This window comes from Plasmodium brasilianum, chromosome 12 (genome assembly GCF_023973825.1).
Source record: "Plasmodium brasilianum strain Bolivian I chromosome 12, whole genome shotgun sequence".
In the NCBI taxonomy this organism is placed as follows: Eukaryota; Apicomplexa; class Aconoidasida; order Haemosporida; family Plasmodiidae; genus Plasmodium; species Plasmodium brasilianum.
The window spans coordinates 1,330,447-1,350,858 of NC_090125.1; the positions used below are offsets into that span (position 1 = coordinate 1,330,447).

Here is a 20,412-nt window from a genome sequence, read left to right on the forward strand (position 1 = left end):
TACATAATAAGTATATTCCTATAATTGGCTCCGCCGTTATTTACTAATCGAATTAAAGAATTAATTAAAGTTCAATGAATATCGTAATATATTTTTTCATGGATACTATATTTTCTTAGACCCTCTTGCAATTTATTGAATAGACTTAGTTGATCATACTCATATGTACACATGTAAGTAAGGGCATATGCCTTTATGCGTTTATGCGTTTATGTGTATATGTATCTGCATATATATATATATTTTATACGTGCATGTGTTCATGCTTAATGACCTTTTTTCGTTGTGCTATTAATGTGCCTTTTCTCATCATTGCTAACATATTTGTATTATATCATTATTTTTTTATGCACACATTTATCCCGCCATCGTATGGGAGGAAATAACGTTTTTATGAAAAAAACCCATTTAAAAAAAAATTTCTTCCAGTTGTAGGTTACTCCTACGTAGACCCGAACAGCAGCGACATACTTCCTTTACGTACATACATATATACATACATATGTACATATATATAAATACATTTATTTTGACTGCTATTCTTATTGTTAATATATGCCCCTAATTAATTTGCAACTCTCAATATACAATTGTCTTTTCGTTTTTTATCTGTAAAATTTATTTACCTTTGGTAATATTTATTTCTTGCCATTACTCCCGTTATCATTTATTCTACATTCAATTCATTTTAAAAATAAAAAAGAGATTACTGCAAAATTATGTGTGCGAATATTTTTGAAGAGTAACCTTATCATTTTGTCATTTTCTAAATTCGTAATTCTTTCAATTCGTCATTTTTGCATTTTATCACTTTTCCGTTTCATCATTTTCTTTAAAGTTTACAGTTTAATAGTAATTAAAAGATTAGCTCGAAAAAAAAAAAAAAAAAAAAAAAAAAAAATTAAATTAAATTAAATTAAATAGAATAGAATAGAATAGAATAGAATACAATACAATACAATATAATACAATAAAATACAATATAATACAATACAATACAATATAATATAATATAATACAATACAATACAATATAATACAATAAAATACAATATAATACAATACAATACAATATAATACAATACAATACAATATAATACAAATAAGTGCAACGCGACACAACGCAAAACGAAAAAAAAAAGAGTAACCTGTTCGCACTAGTATCCAAGCGAGAACAAATGCGTGTTTGCACGTCGGAATACATGTATGCATTAAATGTACATATACTTATGGTATTATTTATGTATGTCCGTATATAAATATTGACATGCACACATATATATATGTGTATGAGCCTCTTCGCCTGTACACGTTCATATACATATACATATACATATACATATACATATACATATACGTATACATATACATATACATATACATATATATATATATATATAGACACCTCTTCTTTTAAACATGAAATTGCTAAAGTTTTCCTGGGTAAGATATGATGCCATCATTTCAAGATTTTTTATGTTTTTTTCCTTTCTCCTTTTTATTTTAATATGTGAAGGTTTTTTAAAAAAAAGAGAATATTTATTTAATGTAGAAATATCAAGTAAAAATCTATGTCATTTTGTTCATAATAATTTTGCTAAATTGGAAAAAATCTTTTTATGTAATTCCTTTATATATAAAAGATTTCCGCACAATGATTGGAAGAGTTTGAGGGAAAACAAGGTAGTCATAATATCCCATGGAAAGAAAAACGACAGGGAAGGATATACCCGTAGCAGAATTATCGAAAGGCAGCCAAGGGTGGACAACATAGATGATGCAAGAAGTGATCTCAAAAATCATAACAAACGTTATGACAAACATCATGGTAGGCGTAATGAAAGACATGATAACGATACAGTTATGGGAGAGTACATGCTTGACCTCACTGTAGATACAAATAATCCCGCACTAGACGAAAATGTTCTAAAAAAATCGAGAATGATTTTCAAAAAACTAGATAGCAATAACAACAATTTAATAGATTTCAATGAATTTAAAAACAATGTAAGAATAGTAGCAAAAATTAAAGATATTAACATGAATATCTTATATCATCTCTTTCAGCAGTTTGATGCAAATAAAGATAAAAAATTGGATTATACAGAATTTCTATCATTAAATTCTTATGATTTTAATTTTATTAAATTAATTCAAATACTATTTGGTCATAAAAATACAGTAGATAAAAATATAATTTATGATTATCTAGAAATTTTTTTTTCCGAATTTTTAGAAAGTATACTACTGAATGATGGGCTTAATATTCCTTATTATATTAAGATGAGACATACTAATGCTGCAAATAATAATGCAAATAATACTGCAAATAATACTGCAAATAATACTGCAAATAACCTTGCAAACAAGCTTGCAAATAATTTTTTTAAAAATAGTAAAGGCATTTGGGATATAAATGAAGATGAAAATTTGCAAATGGACGAATTTCAAAATTTTCAATTATACTTACTACTAGAAATAGATCACTTATCTAATTTTTTACAATTAGATATAAACCTCGATGGACTTATTGATATATCCGAATTGTTGTTCTACATTAGCAATGACGGCAAACTTTACCATACGTTGTGCGCTTACCTCGAGGGAAGTATTGCACCACAGAGTGGAAGCGGAAGGAACAGTAGCAGTAACGACCGCGCTGGTGATGATACTGGAAGGACAAAAGAAGACGTTTTCAAATACATGAGGGAGCCACTGAACATTCAAAACTCCTTAATCCTTAACCTGGAATTCATTCTGCATGCATTCGATACAAATAACGATATGCTCCTTGACTACGAGGAATACAAAAATCAAATAGACACCTCCTCCGTTTTAGATTCTACTCCAGAAATAGTATATTCAAATTAAATTTAAAAAAAAAAAAAAAAACTCGTTTGAGCTGCCATTGAATGTGCATGTAATCGCGTGTATATATACATTTGTGCATATATATACCCGTACGAACACGTACACACACGCGCACACATACACAGGTGCAAATGTGCGTCATTATCATTACACCGTCCTCTTTTTTTTTTTTTTTTTTTTTTTTTATGTAACCTTATCATTTAATATGATTTCCTGTATCATCAATATGTACACTTAATATATACCATTACAACATTGTTTTACAGTTTCCATAAAAATCATGTTCTAATTTTTTATTTGTTTAATATTTGTACCATCTCAATGTTGTATATACATACGTGTACACACACACGTATACATACACCTATATATATTTATATAATATTACCCTCTTTTACATAAAAAAATTTCTTCATTTTTTTTTTTTTTTTTATTATTAATGAAAAACAAATAGCACTAACGTATATCATTATGCTACATACCGTAGTTTATATATAAACGTACATACAATGCATATTAATATATACGTATATATATGTATGTACACATGCACATCTTTATATATAGCACATACAATATTATATCCAAAAAGGTCATTACAGTACACTTCTTTATATTAAATCGTTCCCTTTCTTTTCCATTTCGTGCGAATTACACTTATATTTGCTTCCTATGCTTCATTTGTTTTGGTATTCACGTTTAAGCAGAAAGAAAAAGAAGAAGTCCGTCAGAAGTATATTAATACTTAACCATAAGGAGGTTTTTCTTTTTTCTTCTTGCTTCTTTTCATTTTTTTTTTTTTTTTTTTTTAAATTATACTAAAAAACTCTTTAATAATATAATAACCTAATTAAATGGACTAAGAAGAACTGTACATGTGAAAAATCGTATATAAATGCCTATTTAAAAAAATATTAAAACTTAAGTATTGGGGTGGGGGGGTGTAAGAAAAGAATCTTTCCTTAAGTCATTGAATGTGTGTTAGTGTGGATGCAGTGATAATATGATAAAAATGTACATATATATATTAAAAAAATTGTTTATAAAAAAAAAAAAAAAAAAAAAAAAGGGTTAACCAATTTGCCTTGTACGAGTCCATTATGTGGAGTGCTAAGTCGCTTATAAGTACTCGGGAATATGCACCTATGATCATGTGTACACATTCATATACACGCTGTTAGCATATATATATATATATATATAAATAAATATATATACATTTATGTGTATATAACGCTTCTGATTTAATACGGTACAAGTTTACCAAAAGGCATGGACCAAAAAAAAAAAAAAAAAAAAAAAAATTTCCTATGTACAATGGTAACATATAACTTAAGGATACGATAGTACACACTTTTCATGGAAACTATTCCAAAATAAAAATTTTAAAGAATCATTTATGCACTACGCACCATATATAATATATTATATTTTACACTCATTTGTACTATATGCGTTTATCCCCTTCTTAAATCAGTACATCATACCTTTGCACAATGCCTTAGCACAGTGTTATCATATTACTCTTTGTATATTTTCATTTACATGTACATTCATATTAAGAACAGTGCTTTTAAAATGTGTATGTAATAAAATACGATAAACATAAATGAGTTACTACATAAGTTTTTAAAAAGATATCTGAATACATACTTATTTGTTCATAATATTTTGAGAAACAGGTGTACAACTTTATTATGTAGCATTCTGGTTTTAGTTTTGTTTTGCTTAACTGCGCTTATTTTTTTTTTTTTTAATTCTTAAAATTATACTACTATATGCAAGTTTTTTCCCATATTAAAAGAATATAACGTGATAGTAAATTTATTGATTTCCCCTTTTGCCGTTTTGCTCTTTTTATTATTCTCTAATATTTCTATTTTTATTTTTTTATTTTTTTATTTTATTTTTTTATTTTTTTATTTTATTTTTTTATTTTATTATTTTATTTTTTTATTTTATTTTATTATTTTATTATTTTATTTTATTATTTTATTTTTTTATTTTATTTTTTTATTTTATTTTTTTATTTTATTTTTTATTTTTTTCCGTTTTCATTGCTAATTGGTTGAAGGTTATAAAACTTTCATCAGATACTACATAAAGGAACTATATAATATTACACTATTTTTTATATAAGCTCACAAAGCTCTAATACATAGAGACTTCCTGATTTAATTTACTATATATATATATATATATATATATTTGTATGTATAATAATTAAACACATTTGACGTACTTTTGTCGATATGCTAAATTTTGTAAAAAACAAATATAAAATAGTAATGGCAAGGAATAGCAAATATTTTTCTTTTGCATGCTCAAAGGGAAAAAAGATCTTTTGCCAGGTTAGCGAAATTGACTGAAGGCATTCGTTTATTGATTGTTATATTATTTATTTGACAATTTGTTAATTCGTTCACGCGTTAAATAGTTAATTCGTAGATTTTGCTATTCATTTGTTCACTCATTCGTTCAATGATTTGCTGTTCATTCGTATAATCATTCATTTGTTCCTTTTTTTTTTTCTTTTTTTTATTTTTCGCACCATTGGAAAGTTCAAAATAATGAATAAAAAAATACGTAAAATATTTAACAAAATATAATACGTATATACTTAACATGTGCATATAATTGGCATACGTATATATGCCGTAATAATGGAATATATTTTTTATGAGTACAATATATACATAATGCATTTATGTAAGTATAATTATGTAAAATATTAAGTGCGTAGAATAGTATATACGTATGAATGTATATATGTATGTACATATGTATGTATGTATATATGTATGTATATATGTATGTATGTGTATATGTATGTATATATGTATATATGTATGTATATATGTATATATGTATGTATATATGTATGTATGTATGTGTATATGTATGTATATATGTATGTATATATGTATGTATGTATATATGTATGTATATATGTATGTATATATGTATGTATATATGTATGTATGTATATATGTACGTATATATGTATGTATATGGGCTTAATGCGTGCACTAAGAAAGAATTATCATATATTAATTTTATTTATACATAAGCATAAAAATTTAATAAAACGAAGAATATTTGATATTATATTGTAAAGGACTGCATAAAATGTACACTTACATACGTGCATATAATACTCATATACATATTTGAATATACGCATAAAAATGTACATGTAATTGCTGTATTTAATACATATACTATATACATGTTAATCGCCAATGCATTACCACTTGAAAGTGAAATTTTGCAATTTTGATTTACAAGAAAAAAGTACAATAAAAAAATATGTACACCACTAGTATTTGTAGGTGTACAATAAACATGTTTATAGTCATACATAAATTACAACAAGCATATAAATAATAAATATGTATATATATATGTTATGTATGTATGTATAAATATTATTCATGTATATATGTTATGTATGTATGTATAAATATTATGTATGTATATATGTATGTATGTATAAATATTATTCATGTATATATGTATGTATAAATGTTATTCATGTATATATGTATGTATGTATAAATATTATTCATGTATATATGTATGTATAAATGTTATTCATGTATATATGTATGTATGTATAAATATTATTCATGTATATATGTATGTATGTATGTATAAATATTATGTATGTATATATGTATGTACGTATTTATATATTATTCAAGTGAAGCAATTAATAATTATACGTGCATAATTTTATTCACCTCCCCCCCATATTTCCTTTTTATTATTTTTTTTTTTTTTTATTTACATCTTTTACTAATGTAATTATACATACATACATACATACATACATTAATACATACCCATATGTAATCGTTTTCCTTTGACGTGTTTTTCATTTTTTTATCCTTCGTTTGTTATCTGCTATTTTTATCTTTATTTTTTATCTGTCATTATCTTCATTTTTTTCTTTCATTTTGCATTTTTCATGGTATTATTTTATCGTGTTAGTATTTTTCGTTTTTCATTTTAGCACTCATCTTTATTTTTTCATATTTCCATTTTTCATTCTTTATATATTTCATTCTTTATATATTTCATTCTTTATATATTTCATTCTTTATATATTTCATTCTTTTTATATTTCATTCTTTATATTTTATATATTTTATTTTTTATATATTTCATTCTTTATATTTTATATATTTCATTCTTTATATTTTATATTTTTCATTCTTTATATTTTATATATTTCATTCTTTATATTTTATATTTTTCATTTTTTATATTTTATATATTTCATTTTTTATATTTTATATATTTCATTTTTTATATTTTATATATTTCATTTTTTATATTTCATTTTTTATATTTCATTTTTTATATTTTTTTTTTTTTTTTTTTTTTTTTTTTTTTTTTTTTTTTTTTTGTTTTGAATTTTACTAATTAAATAGCAGTGATCATGTTATGAATTATGGGATACTTAATTAACGATGAAAAAAAAAATGTCATAATAAAAAGTAGTGAAGAAATAAAAAATATTGATAATAGAATAAATGATATATTTTTGGGTGAATACAATAACAAAGAGAGGAATAATTTTTTTAATGCAGTTAACAATGATTTAATTTCGAACAGTAGAGAATATGCTATTCGTTCGAATGGCTACAGTAATGGTATGGTCGATGTAAAGTACAACAGTGACAGTGATAATAATGACGATGTGGAAGATGCAGAAGATGCAGAAGTTGCAGAAGATGCAGAAGTTGCAGAAGATGCTGAAGATGCAGAAGATGCTGAAGATGCAGAAGATGCAGAAGTTGCAGAAGATGCTGAAGATGCAGAAGATGCAGAAGTTGCAGAAGATGCAGAAGTTGCAGAAGATGCTGAAGAAGGTGGAGATGATAACAACAGCGATGATAGTATCCGTACAAGGGGCATACACATGCCGGTAGATGAAGGTACGCATATGGGAACAGACAGAAATGATGGAACATACAACACGGAAGGATATGTAAAGAGTAACGCACATGGTAAACATGATGAAATGTATAAAGAAGAACAACGAGTGAACAATTCTTTTAATCCATATGGTACTATAAACAATCCCTTGCCATACGAACTTGCTACAAATGGTATGAGTGTGCAGTTCGGTGATACCAGAGGGAACATTGCTTTAAACACAAATGATATTAACGCGTGCCATCCGAAACTTGACGTGTTCAATTTTGTATTTGATAATAATAGCAGTGCCTTGAGCAACAATGAAATCAGTAACAATGGAAAGAGTATCAATGATAACAGCGATAATAACAACACTGAAAAAAAAATTTTATCATTAGGTGAAAATGTTTTATTGGGTAATCGTAATAGTAATAGTAATATCAATAGTAATAGTAATATCAATAGTAATAGCAACAACAATAGCAACAGCAATAGCAACAGCAATAGCAACAGCAATAGCAACAGCAATAGCAACAGCAATAGCAACAGCAATAGCAACAGCAATAGCAACAGCAATAGCAACAGCAATAGCAACAGCAATAGCAACAGCAATAGCAACAGCAATAGCAATAGTAATAGCAACAACAATAGCAACAGCAATAGCAATAGCAATACTCCGCTTGTTTTGCAAAGCGGGTTTAGCAGTAATACACATTTTTCACACATAAGTGAAGAGAGATCAAGTAATAATAACAGTAAGGGTAACAACCACGTAGGTAGTAACAACCGCGGTGATACTCCTTATAACACGAATGTGTATAAAAAAAATATGCTAGAAGAACAAAATGAATGGCTGGACTACAACCCAATATTTGAAAACAAACAAACGGAAAATATACTTTTGACAGAGGACAATAGAACAAAGAAAAGTACAAATAATGCCGAAAATCCCCTGGAATTACACGACAGTAACAGTAACAGTAACAGTAACACCAATAGGAACATTGAAAGGAACGATAGCAGGAACGATAGCAGGAACGATAACAGGAACGTAGATATGAAACATAATACCTTTTACCATAATTCTTCGTGTCCTGGTAATGGAGTACCCGGTCAGAATAGGAACACCTTATTTTTGTTTCCAACAAGCGGGGAAAAGGGGGAAAACGAAACGAATGAGAATTTTGTACCATCGAATAGCAGTAGAATCGCCGTTACTACATCAACAACAGGGACGGAGGACAGAGTATATATGAGGGATAAGGTTTTTAATGAAAATGGTCAAAATAATTGTCATAACAGAAGTAATGAGAATAATGAAGAAGCACATAATATTATTTTAAAAAAAATAAAAAAAAAAATGGATGAAAATGACTATTTGTTAGAAGCTATTAATGAATTCTTACGTGAGGGAATGAAAAATGAATGTATTCCCCTATTTGAAAGATTACAACAAAACCTTTTTTTTTTAGTAATGCTTGCAAATATTCCGAATGAAAGTTTTGATGAAATGGACAGCAGCTCGTCTGACTATTAATTTATGATTGAAGTGGTTATGATAGAACTGGTGTGCGCAAAATGTGTGCAATATAACCACGCATATGTATATGGCATGTGCTGGATTAGGGAATAATGCCAAACAGACGGAGTTATATTAATTTTTTACCTTACACTTTGTTTATAAATATTTGTATGTTCAGTACGTATATATGTGTACATATATATATATATATATATATATATATATATATATATATATATATATATACATGTATATTCACATTTGTACATAAACATTTGTATGCAGATAAATCGCACATTCTCTGAATTCATCATCATCTTTCCATAATTGTTCCAATCCATCCATTCTTATTTTTTTTATTTTTTTTTTTTTGTAATATATATTTATACATATATATATTAATATATACATATATGTGCAAAAATAGCTTCATTTAAAAAAATCTTTAATGTTAGCATATTTCACAATTGTTGTTATGCAAATTGTTTTTTTATTAATACAGACGAAATAAAATGTACGTGTGCATATACATATATATATATATATATATATATATATATATTTATATATGTATATGTATATGTATATATTCATGCATATACATGCATATACATGTAACCTTTACTTGATTGCCCACTGCTTATATTTTATATATGCATAATATTTTAAAACAAATATTTTATTCTACTCTTTTAATTTTTGTCAAATTAAAACATTGCTAAATTTTAAATTCGCATGCGTGTAATATATATAAATACACAAATAACATATATATATATATATATATATATATGTATGTATATATATGTATGTATATATGTATGTATAAAAAACTTTACAAAATTTAAGAAGGGATAGGGAAAAGTGAAAATGCAAAAGGTCATATATTACATATACCTATTACCATAAATGCTACAAAACAATGTAGAAGTATTGTAGAAGTAGTAGAAACTCATCTCACATCGGCTTTATATACCTACCATTAACCACCTCCTTTCCATTTCTTCCATAACGCCTACCAACTTTACTTATGGTTATAAGTGTACACATACACATATGGCGAGTAAATAGCGGCTCCGCAACAATGTAAACAATAATGCAGTACACACTATATTCTTTGTACTCTCTACAATATAACGATGCACATATATGTTGATACTTCAATATATTTTTTTTTTAACTGTTAATTATTGGAAAAGTTGAAGTATTAAAATTCAAAAGCATTTTTAAAAAATAAGATAAAATAAAAGTAAAGGTATAATTAAAAATGAAAGTAAAAATGAAAACTTGAACAAAATTAAAAATTTTTAAGTTATATATATGTATATATATATATATATATATGGGGAGGGAGAATTAAAAAAAATAATAATAATAAAATTTAAAAAAAAGACTAAGAAAAAATAATGTAAAAATAGACATTGAAAAGATGAAAGAAAAAGGCAGCTAGTCCATACAATACGTACATATATATATAATATGTATGCAATATACATATGTACATGCATGCTCGCCAATTAAACATGCAATATGAATAAACAAAAGTGAATCAAACGAAATTTTATTAATTATTATTATATTATTAAATTATCATCTTACAACGCATACATACGGTATTATATATATATATTATATATACAAGTATAAATGTACACATATAACATGTCGTAAATGTAAATACATACACATGGTATACATAATGCTAAACTCGTAACAACTCTCGAACTGAATCATTTTTCTTATATTATTTTTTGTGCATAACAGACACAAATCAGCAGCACACACTATTAAACCCCACCCCGCACTAACCAACCGCACCTTCACATATTTTTACTACTATTTTGGGCATAATTTTTTAATTCATTTTTTCCACCCTAATTTTACTTCATTCATTTGTAATCGTGAAATAGAGAAAAGCCGATCCACAATAGGTGTACCGAAAAAATGGATCAACACTTGAAGGGGTATAAATACTTAGCGCATATATAATATGTATATAAATTGTTTATGATGTATTTAACATATATATATATATATATATTTATATACACATGCCTTTGTATATATACGTGTGCACAATACAAACGACCCGATCTCAGTAGTTCAACTCTAGGTGAGCGCCGTACTGGTCGTAGTTCTTGGAGCATTTTGTGTCTGAATCGTTTGCCAAATTACCAATATTATAATTCTGAAAATTCTGATAAGAAATACTGTTCATAAGAGAAAAATCTATATTATTATATGAGTTATTATTATTGGGACTATACATTACACGATTATTTATGTTGTTTAAACTATTATTATTAATCTCTGATTTGGGTGAGCTGTAATTATATGAATGCACTTTGTTATTACTCATATGGTCAGATGAGGTACTATTATTACTGTTATTTTGATTATTATTATGATTATGATTACTACTTCCGTTATTACTATTATTACTATTATTACTATTATGATTATTATGATTATTATGATTATTATTATGATTATTATTATGATTATTATTATGATTATTATTATGATTATTATTATGATTATTATTATGATTATTATTATTATGATTATTATTATTATGATTATTATTATTATGATTATTATTATTATGATTATTATTATTATGATTATTACTATTACTATTATTATGATTATTATTATTATTATTATTATGATTATTATTATTATTATTTCTACTTCCATTATTATTACTATTATTATTACTCATTTTCGATTTTTTCGTACAACTTTCAACAAATGGTGGTATTACCCTATGTGTATACTCATCCTCCAATTTTAAATACTCAGGGGAATTATTATGATTACTCATAGCCATATGATGGTGGTGGTGATGATGATCATGATTACTAGTACTATTATTTTCATTAAAATTTTCATTACTACTTGTCATATCAAACATATTATTATTACTATTTGTACTATTTTTTGAGGAGCTCTTTACATATGCAGTAAAATGTTTATTTATATTATCTAAATACGAACAAAATAATAATTGCCTATGTACATTATGCTTATCAAGAAATTCATAATTTATTTTTAACGTCTCATCAGCTATTGCTTCCCAATAATGCCACACGGTCTTAGGAATTCGAACTTTCAAATTTACTTTTCCATTACTCTTTTGTGGTATATTACATCGTAAATATGCAAAACCTTGATCATATAAATTTCTTAAATTTATATCATACGAATCTGCAGTATTATATACCTCATGCAGCGTATATTTCTTTGCTTGTATTAATAAATTATCGCCCCAGTCAACCAAAAATTCGCATTCGAGTGTAAACAAATCCCTTAATACCATTCCACCTAATTTGTTAAACGTTATCTTTATAAAACAAAAATTTTTGGAATAATTTTCATCTGGAAAACCATTGTTTGGATATATACCAGAAATTTCAAAATACGGCTCATCCAGTTCATTTTTTACCGTTGGAAGTATAATATTGTTGTCATCCAAAATTAATATATCCAACTCAAAGCAGTTATTTGCTTTATTCTTTCGAGGCTTACTTATCACATTCTCTTCATAATATTTTAACTCTTCATTTACAAAATCTGTCGCTTTCTTAATCAACTCCTGGTTGTACAATATCAACGTTCTCTCCAGAAGCACCTGCTCATTGTTGTTCTCCGTGTTCATAATGCGCGAATCGAAGAAACTGCACAGGGGAAAAAAAAAAAAAAAAATACACACACATATATATATATATATATATATATATATATCGGCTAGCCGGCTCAGGTAAAACCATTATAAATGGGAAAAAAAAAAAAAAAATTCTAGCCGTTCATGTAAAAATATCATAAATTGGGAAAAAAAAATTGTCATAATTACGTCCACAAGTTACTACTCGCATAATCGAAAAGGGGGAATAATCATATAAATACATATGTACACAAATGCTTCTTAAATTGCTTACTCATTTTTGACTGTGTTGTAATAGTGCAACTCGGGAATACCTAATCTCCACATGACCTCCTTCCAGCAATCTTTAAAAAAAAAAAAAAAAAAAAAAAATTGCGATATTAATGGACTGAACATGCACAAAACATGCATTTATGGCAAATAAAAGAAACGAAAAAATAGGCAAGCGCTTTCGAAAACACAGACATAAAATATATGTTGTGTCCAAAAACTGAAGCAAAAAGGTCCACGTCTAAAATAGACGCATATATTTGTATATATATAATACATATTTTTAGGTATACATATAATATAAACACATAACACAACACACAGCACTACACACAGCACAATGTATGTGCTACTAATTTTTCCTACTTATATTTCTCTGGTAATGCTCGGTTGCAAACTTCTGCTTCAGGATATGCCTTCCACAAGCACGACACAAGGTCCTCTCACTCTGTCTGTAGTAGAAATCAATTCTAATATCCCCTATGAACTGGTCGCCCCTGGTAACGGTTCTAACTTTTATAATATCAGTGTTAGGAAACTCCCATAATTTTTCAAATAACTCATCAACTAGTAAAACAGTTTTAAAGCCTGTAACTCTTTGATTTATTGGTCTAATATTTTTATATAACTCATTAGGTAAATCTTCCATTTTGTAAGTTTTCCAGTTAGCTCCACTTTTCAAAACGTTCAGATCTTTTAAATGTTCTTTTATTTCATTAAAATTTAAATAAGAGCAGTTATTTGCTTTTTTTTGCATAACGAAATTTTTGTACATAAAATTATTACTACTGTCATTCATCATATCCCCATATGCTCTTGCCATATCAAGACTATTTTTATTAAAATGATTTCTTCTTCTTCTTTTAACTTTTTCTTTTCCTTCTGTTTTATGTTTACTCTTACTTCTAATTTTTGGTTCCAATCCTAAGAGAGTCGTATCAATTGTCGATAAGTTGTTAATACCCATACCAATAGTACTGCTACAATTATTATTCAATAACATATTCTCAGTCAAACTTTTTGCTCCTTCTACATCTAAACTTGTTAATCTTAATGTAGTGTCGTTTATATCCATAGACATTTCATCCTTAATGTCTACTACGATATCATTATAATCATTGTGTTGGTTATTATCATGATCCATATGAAACCCCATATTATCATCTTTCCTTTCTCCCATTGCGTTAATATCATATACATAATTATGACTGGAATCTTTCAGTTCGTTCTTAATGTAAATATTGTTAATATAATGCTGCTCATCAAAAACAAAGCCATTCATATGCTCCAAGCTGTTACTGTTACTGTTATTGTTACTGTTATTATTACTATTACTATTACTATTATTGTTACTACTATTATTATTACTATTACCATTACAATTGTCGTTATTCATATTATTCATACCATTCCCCGTGCGCATATGATGCCCCATTCGCTCCATACTCATCTCATCCATATCATCTCCTTCATAGTTATGCATATGATGTTGTTGATGATTGTGCGGTTGATGGTGCTGCTGAAGATGATGATAATGTTGCAGATGATGGTGCTGTTGTTGCTGCTGTTGGTGTTGAAGATGATGATGCTGTTGCTGTTGCTGCTGTTGGTGTTGAAGATGATGATGCTGTTGCTGTTGTTCGATATGGCTGTTATTCATCTTTTTTCTCTTTCTACCAATACCCGATGAAGCGGCTGCTATTTCTGCTCCCGTGTAATACTTGTTGTTACATCTTTGTTCAAAATTACTATAACTTAATCTTTCCCCATGTATCCCTTTCTTTCTTAATGAATATCCTTTACTACTACTACCACTATTATTACTAATTGAGCTATTTTTCATTTTATTATTTCCATGCATCATATTACTACCACCACTGGCACTTCTTCCTCCTCCTCCTCTTTTATGTATATTTGCGGATCTGCTCAAGGGACCAATACTACTACTCCCCTCTACTCCTTCTTCACCATATCTACTTTTCATACGTCTACCACTACTGCTGCCACTGCTTAGTACTCCTCCTCCACCTCCACCTTCCCTTGTTACACCGTTCACTGTTATATGTGGTATCATTTCCTCATCAACACAGCTATTATTATTGTACTGCATTATATCTTCTTCAATATCTTCCTCATCTTCTACAATAGTTGCATGGTTAATTCCCCTAATATTGTTAATGTCGCTAACATTGTTATTGTTATTTCCCTGTTCATAATTTTCTTCCTCTTCATAATTAAAATCGTAAGACAATCTTCCTTTTATAAGATTGTTATAAGAAGAATCATCTTCAAATCGATCTCTACAATTAAATAAAACTTCTCTAAAGCAGCTAATGAATTCTGTTTTTATTTGTTTATATTTGAATATCTTTTCATAGCATGTTATCAGAACGAAATCATCAACAGAGAATAAGTAATTTAAGTGTATCATCATCCTATACACTTCTACATGATATTCACTATTGTTATCATCAATCAGTTCTTGTTCATCAATAAATGATTCCTCATCATTGTTACACATATCATCCAAAACGAACGTCGTGTCAATATTATTTCCATTACTTCCACTGCTATTCTCATTCTTAACGCGAATATTACCACTAACATTGCCACTAACATTACCGCTAACGTTACTACTAGCTGTTACAACACGGGCCCTCTTCTGACTGTTCGTATTATAAATGGAGCTTAGGAAAAAGTCATAACTAAAGTCTAGCTTGGGTTGCATATTATTAATTTTTACTTTTAATTTTTTTTTATTTAATATTTTAAAATAATGCAAGTAACTATATACATTTACACATTCCACATTCTCATAAAAATAGCTACAATAATTTTCAAAGGTTATATCATCATCACTAAGATATTTACAAAAATGCTTATTTTTACATATATATATACGTTTTTTTCTTTTATTTTTTCTTTTATTATTATCTCTATATACACAATCATCATCAGTTTTGTTCCCACCAGGGTAATCGTTTATATAAATCTCGTCTGTTACATCTTCATGTAAATTGTTGTTACATAACAACCGAGCTGAAGCATTATAGTTCGACATATCATTATTATTACCCTTCCTTTTTAAATAATAATCTTCTGCATTTAAATGAGGAAAATGATAATTTGCTTTGGTGTTACTATAAATACTACTACTGTCTACTATTTGTCCCTCCAATGTTCGAAGTAGGGAAGAGGCGCTGGTGCTTTTCCTTCTCCTTCCCCTTCGTCCTCTTACCTTTCCTGCTACTGTTCCTGCTACTTCTACTTCTCCTGCACCTACCACCAAATTATTAATTTTCTTTTTTCTACCTCTTTTTCTCCTCCTACCCCTTCTATTGCTATTTTTCTTCTTATCACCACTAACTATGAGTGATATGCCCCCTCCTTCCTCCTCTTCTTCATTTCCTTCATTGTATATGTTCTCTTTGTTATCATTGCAGCTGTACGCGCTATTGTAAACGCTATTGCACATATTATCACACGGGTTATCGCCATTATTAATATAATCGCCATTATTAATATTATCGCCATTGTTAATATTATCGCCATTGTTAATATTATCGCCATTGTTAATATTATCGCCATTGTTAATATTATCGCCATTGTTAATATTATCGCCATTGTTAATATTATCGCCATTGTTAATATTATCGCCATTATTAAAATTATCTCCATTATTAAAATTATCTCCATTATTAAAATTATCTCCATTATTAAAATTATCTCCATTATTAATATTATCGCTATTATTAATATTATCGCTATTATTAATATTATCGTCATTATTGCTATTACTTCTACTATTGTTGCCATAATCGATACTACAACCATCATTGTTATTACTGCTTCCCTTCTTTTCCGGATAACACTTAAGCACATCAAGGCATACATAATCAGTAGCCTCCATTTGATTAGATGACCCCATTTGATTATCCACCATGACTGAACAACACCTTTTCATATTTAATTTATACCATAACTTCTTGTTACGATAATAATTGTGTCTATATTTTATATAATTCTTTCGTATACTCAGATTAAAATTATATCCTTTGTTGGTCATGTAACATATAGAAGATGCATTAAAGGAGGTGAAGCTATTACGAATAACGATTTCTTCTCCTGCTTCGCCATTTTTGCAGCTTCCCAAATTTTCATCCTTTTGATTTTGCTCAGCTACATTTGTTTGCATGTTACTATTACTATTACTATTACTATTACTATTACTATTACTATTACTATTACTATTACTATTACTATTACTATTACTATTACTATTACTATTACTATTATTATTACTATTACTATTACTATTACTATTACTATTACTATTATTATTACTATTACTATTACTATTACTATTACTATTACTATTACTATTACTATTACTATTACTATTACTATTACTATTACTATTACTATTACTATTACTATTACTATTACTATTACTATTATTATTACTATTACTATTATTATTACTATTACTATTACTATTATTATTACTATCATTGTTACTATCATCATTTTCTTCTTCTTTTTTGAATATACCCTTTTTCCTTCCTCTCTTCACCTCTTTCCTTTCAGTCTTCTCACTGTCCTTGTACATATCACTTAGGCTAGTTGTACTCTGGTGGAAATAACTTGTTTGTGTAGAAACACCACCATCCATAAGGTTACTATTCATGTTGTACATAATATTACTGTTATACTGACGATCTTGTTTATTAGGAAAATTATAATGCTCGCTTCCCTGAACATGTTTATTAACCTTGTGCATGTTAGCATACATGTCTTTGTTAACATTGTTTTTATCATAAAAATGATCATACATATTCGTTGCACTGGCATTATTACAAATCATATTAACGTTTATGTTAGTACTGCCTGTGTTAGTACCGCCAGCATTACCACTTCCTATGTTCCCCGTGTTATTACTACTATGCCTGCTGCTACTACTACTGTGGTTGTTGGTCTTGTTCCAACCATCTTCCTCCTCCAAGTGGTTACTAAACTCGCTATTTACAAAAGTGCTGTTGCTGTTCTGACGGTGTAAAGGGTCAAAATACTTTGCACTCTTACTCGTTGATGTGGTTGATGTTGTAGTGGATGTTGTTGCTACATTATTATTATTATTATTATTATTACTCATCTGATTTCTTTGCATAATAACCAAATCTTGTTCTACACCTGATGATGCTACTTCTCCATCAGGCATATGTTTATTTCGAACACGATGAAAATTTTTCTTATTGTTCTTCATGCAACTGTTCATAATACCACTACTACTGCTTACGCTGCTCATCTCGTTTTGTAGCATTCCTTGTGTTTCTAAAAAGGATTCACTATGAACCACTCCTCCTGCATAACGACCATCATTAATACCTCCATTGTTAAATCCGCTTTCGTTCAAGTCATTTCCACTGTTGTCATACTCACGATAATAGTTCAAATACTCTAGAACCCCCTCAGGAATAGTATTTGCATTATTATTCCCATCTAAATCTAAATCTCCGTAATGGATGTTGTCATTCTCTGCAACACCTTGGTTATTCTTCAAGTTCTCCATGTTTTGTATATTTGCTACTGCATTAATATTACTACCTCCTCCATTTTCCAAATTATTATTATAAATCCCATTGCTCTTCGTACTATCACCACCAACATTAACATTAACATTAACATTAACATTAACACTCTCTACACTGCTATTATTCATTTGAATGTTACTACCTAGTACAACATTTGACGAAAATTCTTCCTTGTGCAAATTATTCAAGAGACATCTACTAGTACTAGTAGTAGTACTACTACTACTACTACTACCATTTCTATTACTTTTTGTATCATTTACATTACATGCATAGTTACTTTGTACCGATAGTTCTTCATTATAACCATCACTGCTACTGTTTTTTACATTCGCTTTGAACGTATGCATGTTCTTGCTACTGTCCTCCATGCGATTATCACTATTACTACTACTTTGGCTAATACTACTTTCGCCAATATTGCTGTAACTGTTATGGGTGTCCACTACCTTACCTTCTACTAACTTAAATTTTTTTGTACTCACACCTCTACCTGGGGCATTACTACTACTACTACTACAGCTACTCTTTTCATTATCATAAGAATCATAAAACGATTTTATTTTATGACTTATGTTGTCATATATAATCATATCATTAATATTTTCGTTTTCTATTATATCCTTATCATTAATGTTATTATAAGATGTGCTCGTTGTTTGTAATTCATTCATATAGTTATTATATAAATAATCATCCATTTTGTTACACCACAATGGGTTTCTCGAGCGACCATTCTACTACCTCTTTTTATTGCTTATTTTTTTTTTTCCAATTTTTTGCCAAGTTTTTTTCTCCCTTTTTTTTTTTATCTTATAAACTCATAAAAATGTTCACTAATTGATCGACGCTCTGGATAACACACACTTTTGAGTATATATATACGATGCACATATATATATATATATATATATATGAATTATATTTATATACTATGTGATACCTGTTCCTATTATATAAACTTATTACATAATCTATATATATGCATGTATGTCATACATATAATAATATTATTATGTACATGTACATAATATTATGTACAGACATACAAACAATGCACATATGTAGATTTGTGCTTTAACATTATATGACCGGTTTGTAACAGTTACCACACTCGTACACCTTTATATATACTTATTTATACAACCTTTGCTATTACTATTATAGTTAAAACTTATCAAAAAAATATACATAAACACATAGTTCACCTACATCCACATGTGTATAACGTATACACACACTGCATATATACATACATAAACAAGAGTACATATAATTCCTATGTATACATATACATAAATATATACTGTACATACATATAATGCAAAATGATATGGGTCTTTTTAACATAAGCGCTTAAGTCCAAAGAATGTTGGTATTTACATAAAACTATGCAAGAACGGGAATATACAAGTGTCTATACAAGTACATACAATATATGCACATGTACATACATATATACATATAGGGTCTTACATATATATATATGTACCTATATGCACTTACATGTACCCATATTTATGTAAAATTACGTATATCTTTTACTAATATGTAATAATACTGTAC

At 27.7% G+C, this 20,412-nt stretch overlaps 3 protein-coding genes across 3 annotated transcripts; 2 read left to right on the plus strand and 1 right to left on the minus strand.

The window, feature by feature from the left end:
- Window positions 1-1,418: 1,418 nt before the first annotated feature.
- MKS88_004271 (apicoplast calcium binding protein 1) lies at window positions 1,419-2,870 on the plus strand (the record flags this gene model as incomplete). Its single annotated transcript, XM_067217432.1, has 1 exon — window positions 1,419-2,870. The coding sequence occupies one exon, from the start codon at window positions 1,419-1,421 to the stop codon at window positions 2,868-2,870; it is 1,452 nt and encodes a 483-aa protein (XP_067071861.1).
- A 4,456-nt stretch (window positions 2,871-7,326) lies between these two features.
- On the plus strand, window positions 7,327-9,333 carry MKS88_004272 (uncharacterized protein; the record flags this gene model as incomplete). The annotated part of the gene is made up of 1 exon (XM_067217433.1): window positions 7,327-9,333. One exon carries the CDS (start codon window positions 7,327-7,329, stop codon window positions 9,331-9,333), a length of 2,007 nt encoding a protein of 668 aa, XP_067071862.1.
- A 2,080-nt stretch (window positions 9,334-11,413) lies between these two features.
- MKS88_004273 (uncharacterized protein) lies at window positions 11,414-19,547 on the minus strand (the record flags this gene model as incomplete). The annotated part of the gene is made up of 3 exons (XM_067217434.1): window positions 11,414-12,998; window positions 13,260-13,329; window positions 13,622-19,547. 3 exons carry the CDS (start codon window positions 19,545-19,547, stop codon window positions 11,414-11,416), a joined length of 7,581 nt encoding a protein of 2,526 aa, XP_067071863.1.
- Between the last annotated feature and the right edge of the window lie 865 nt (window positions 19,548-20,412).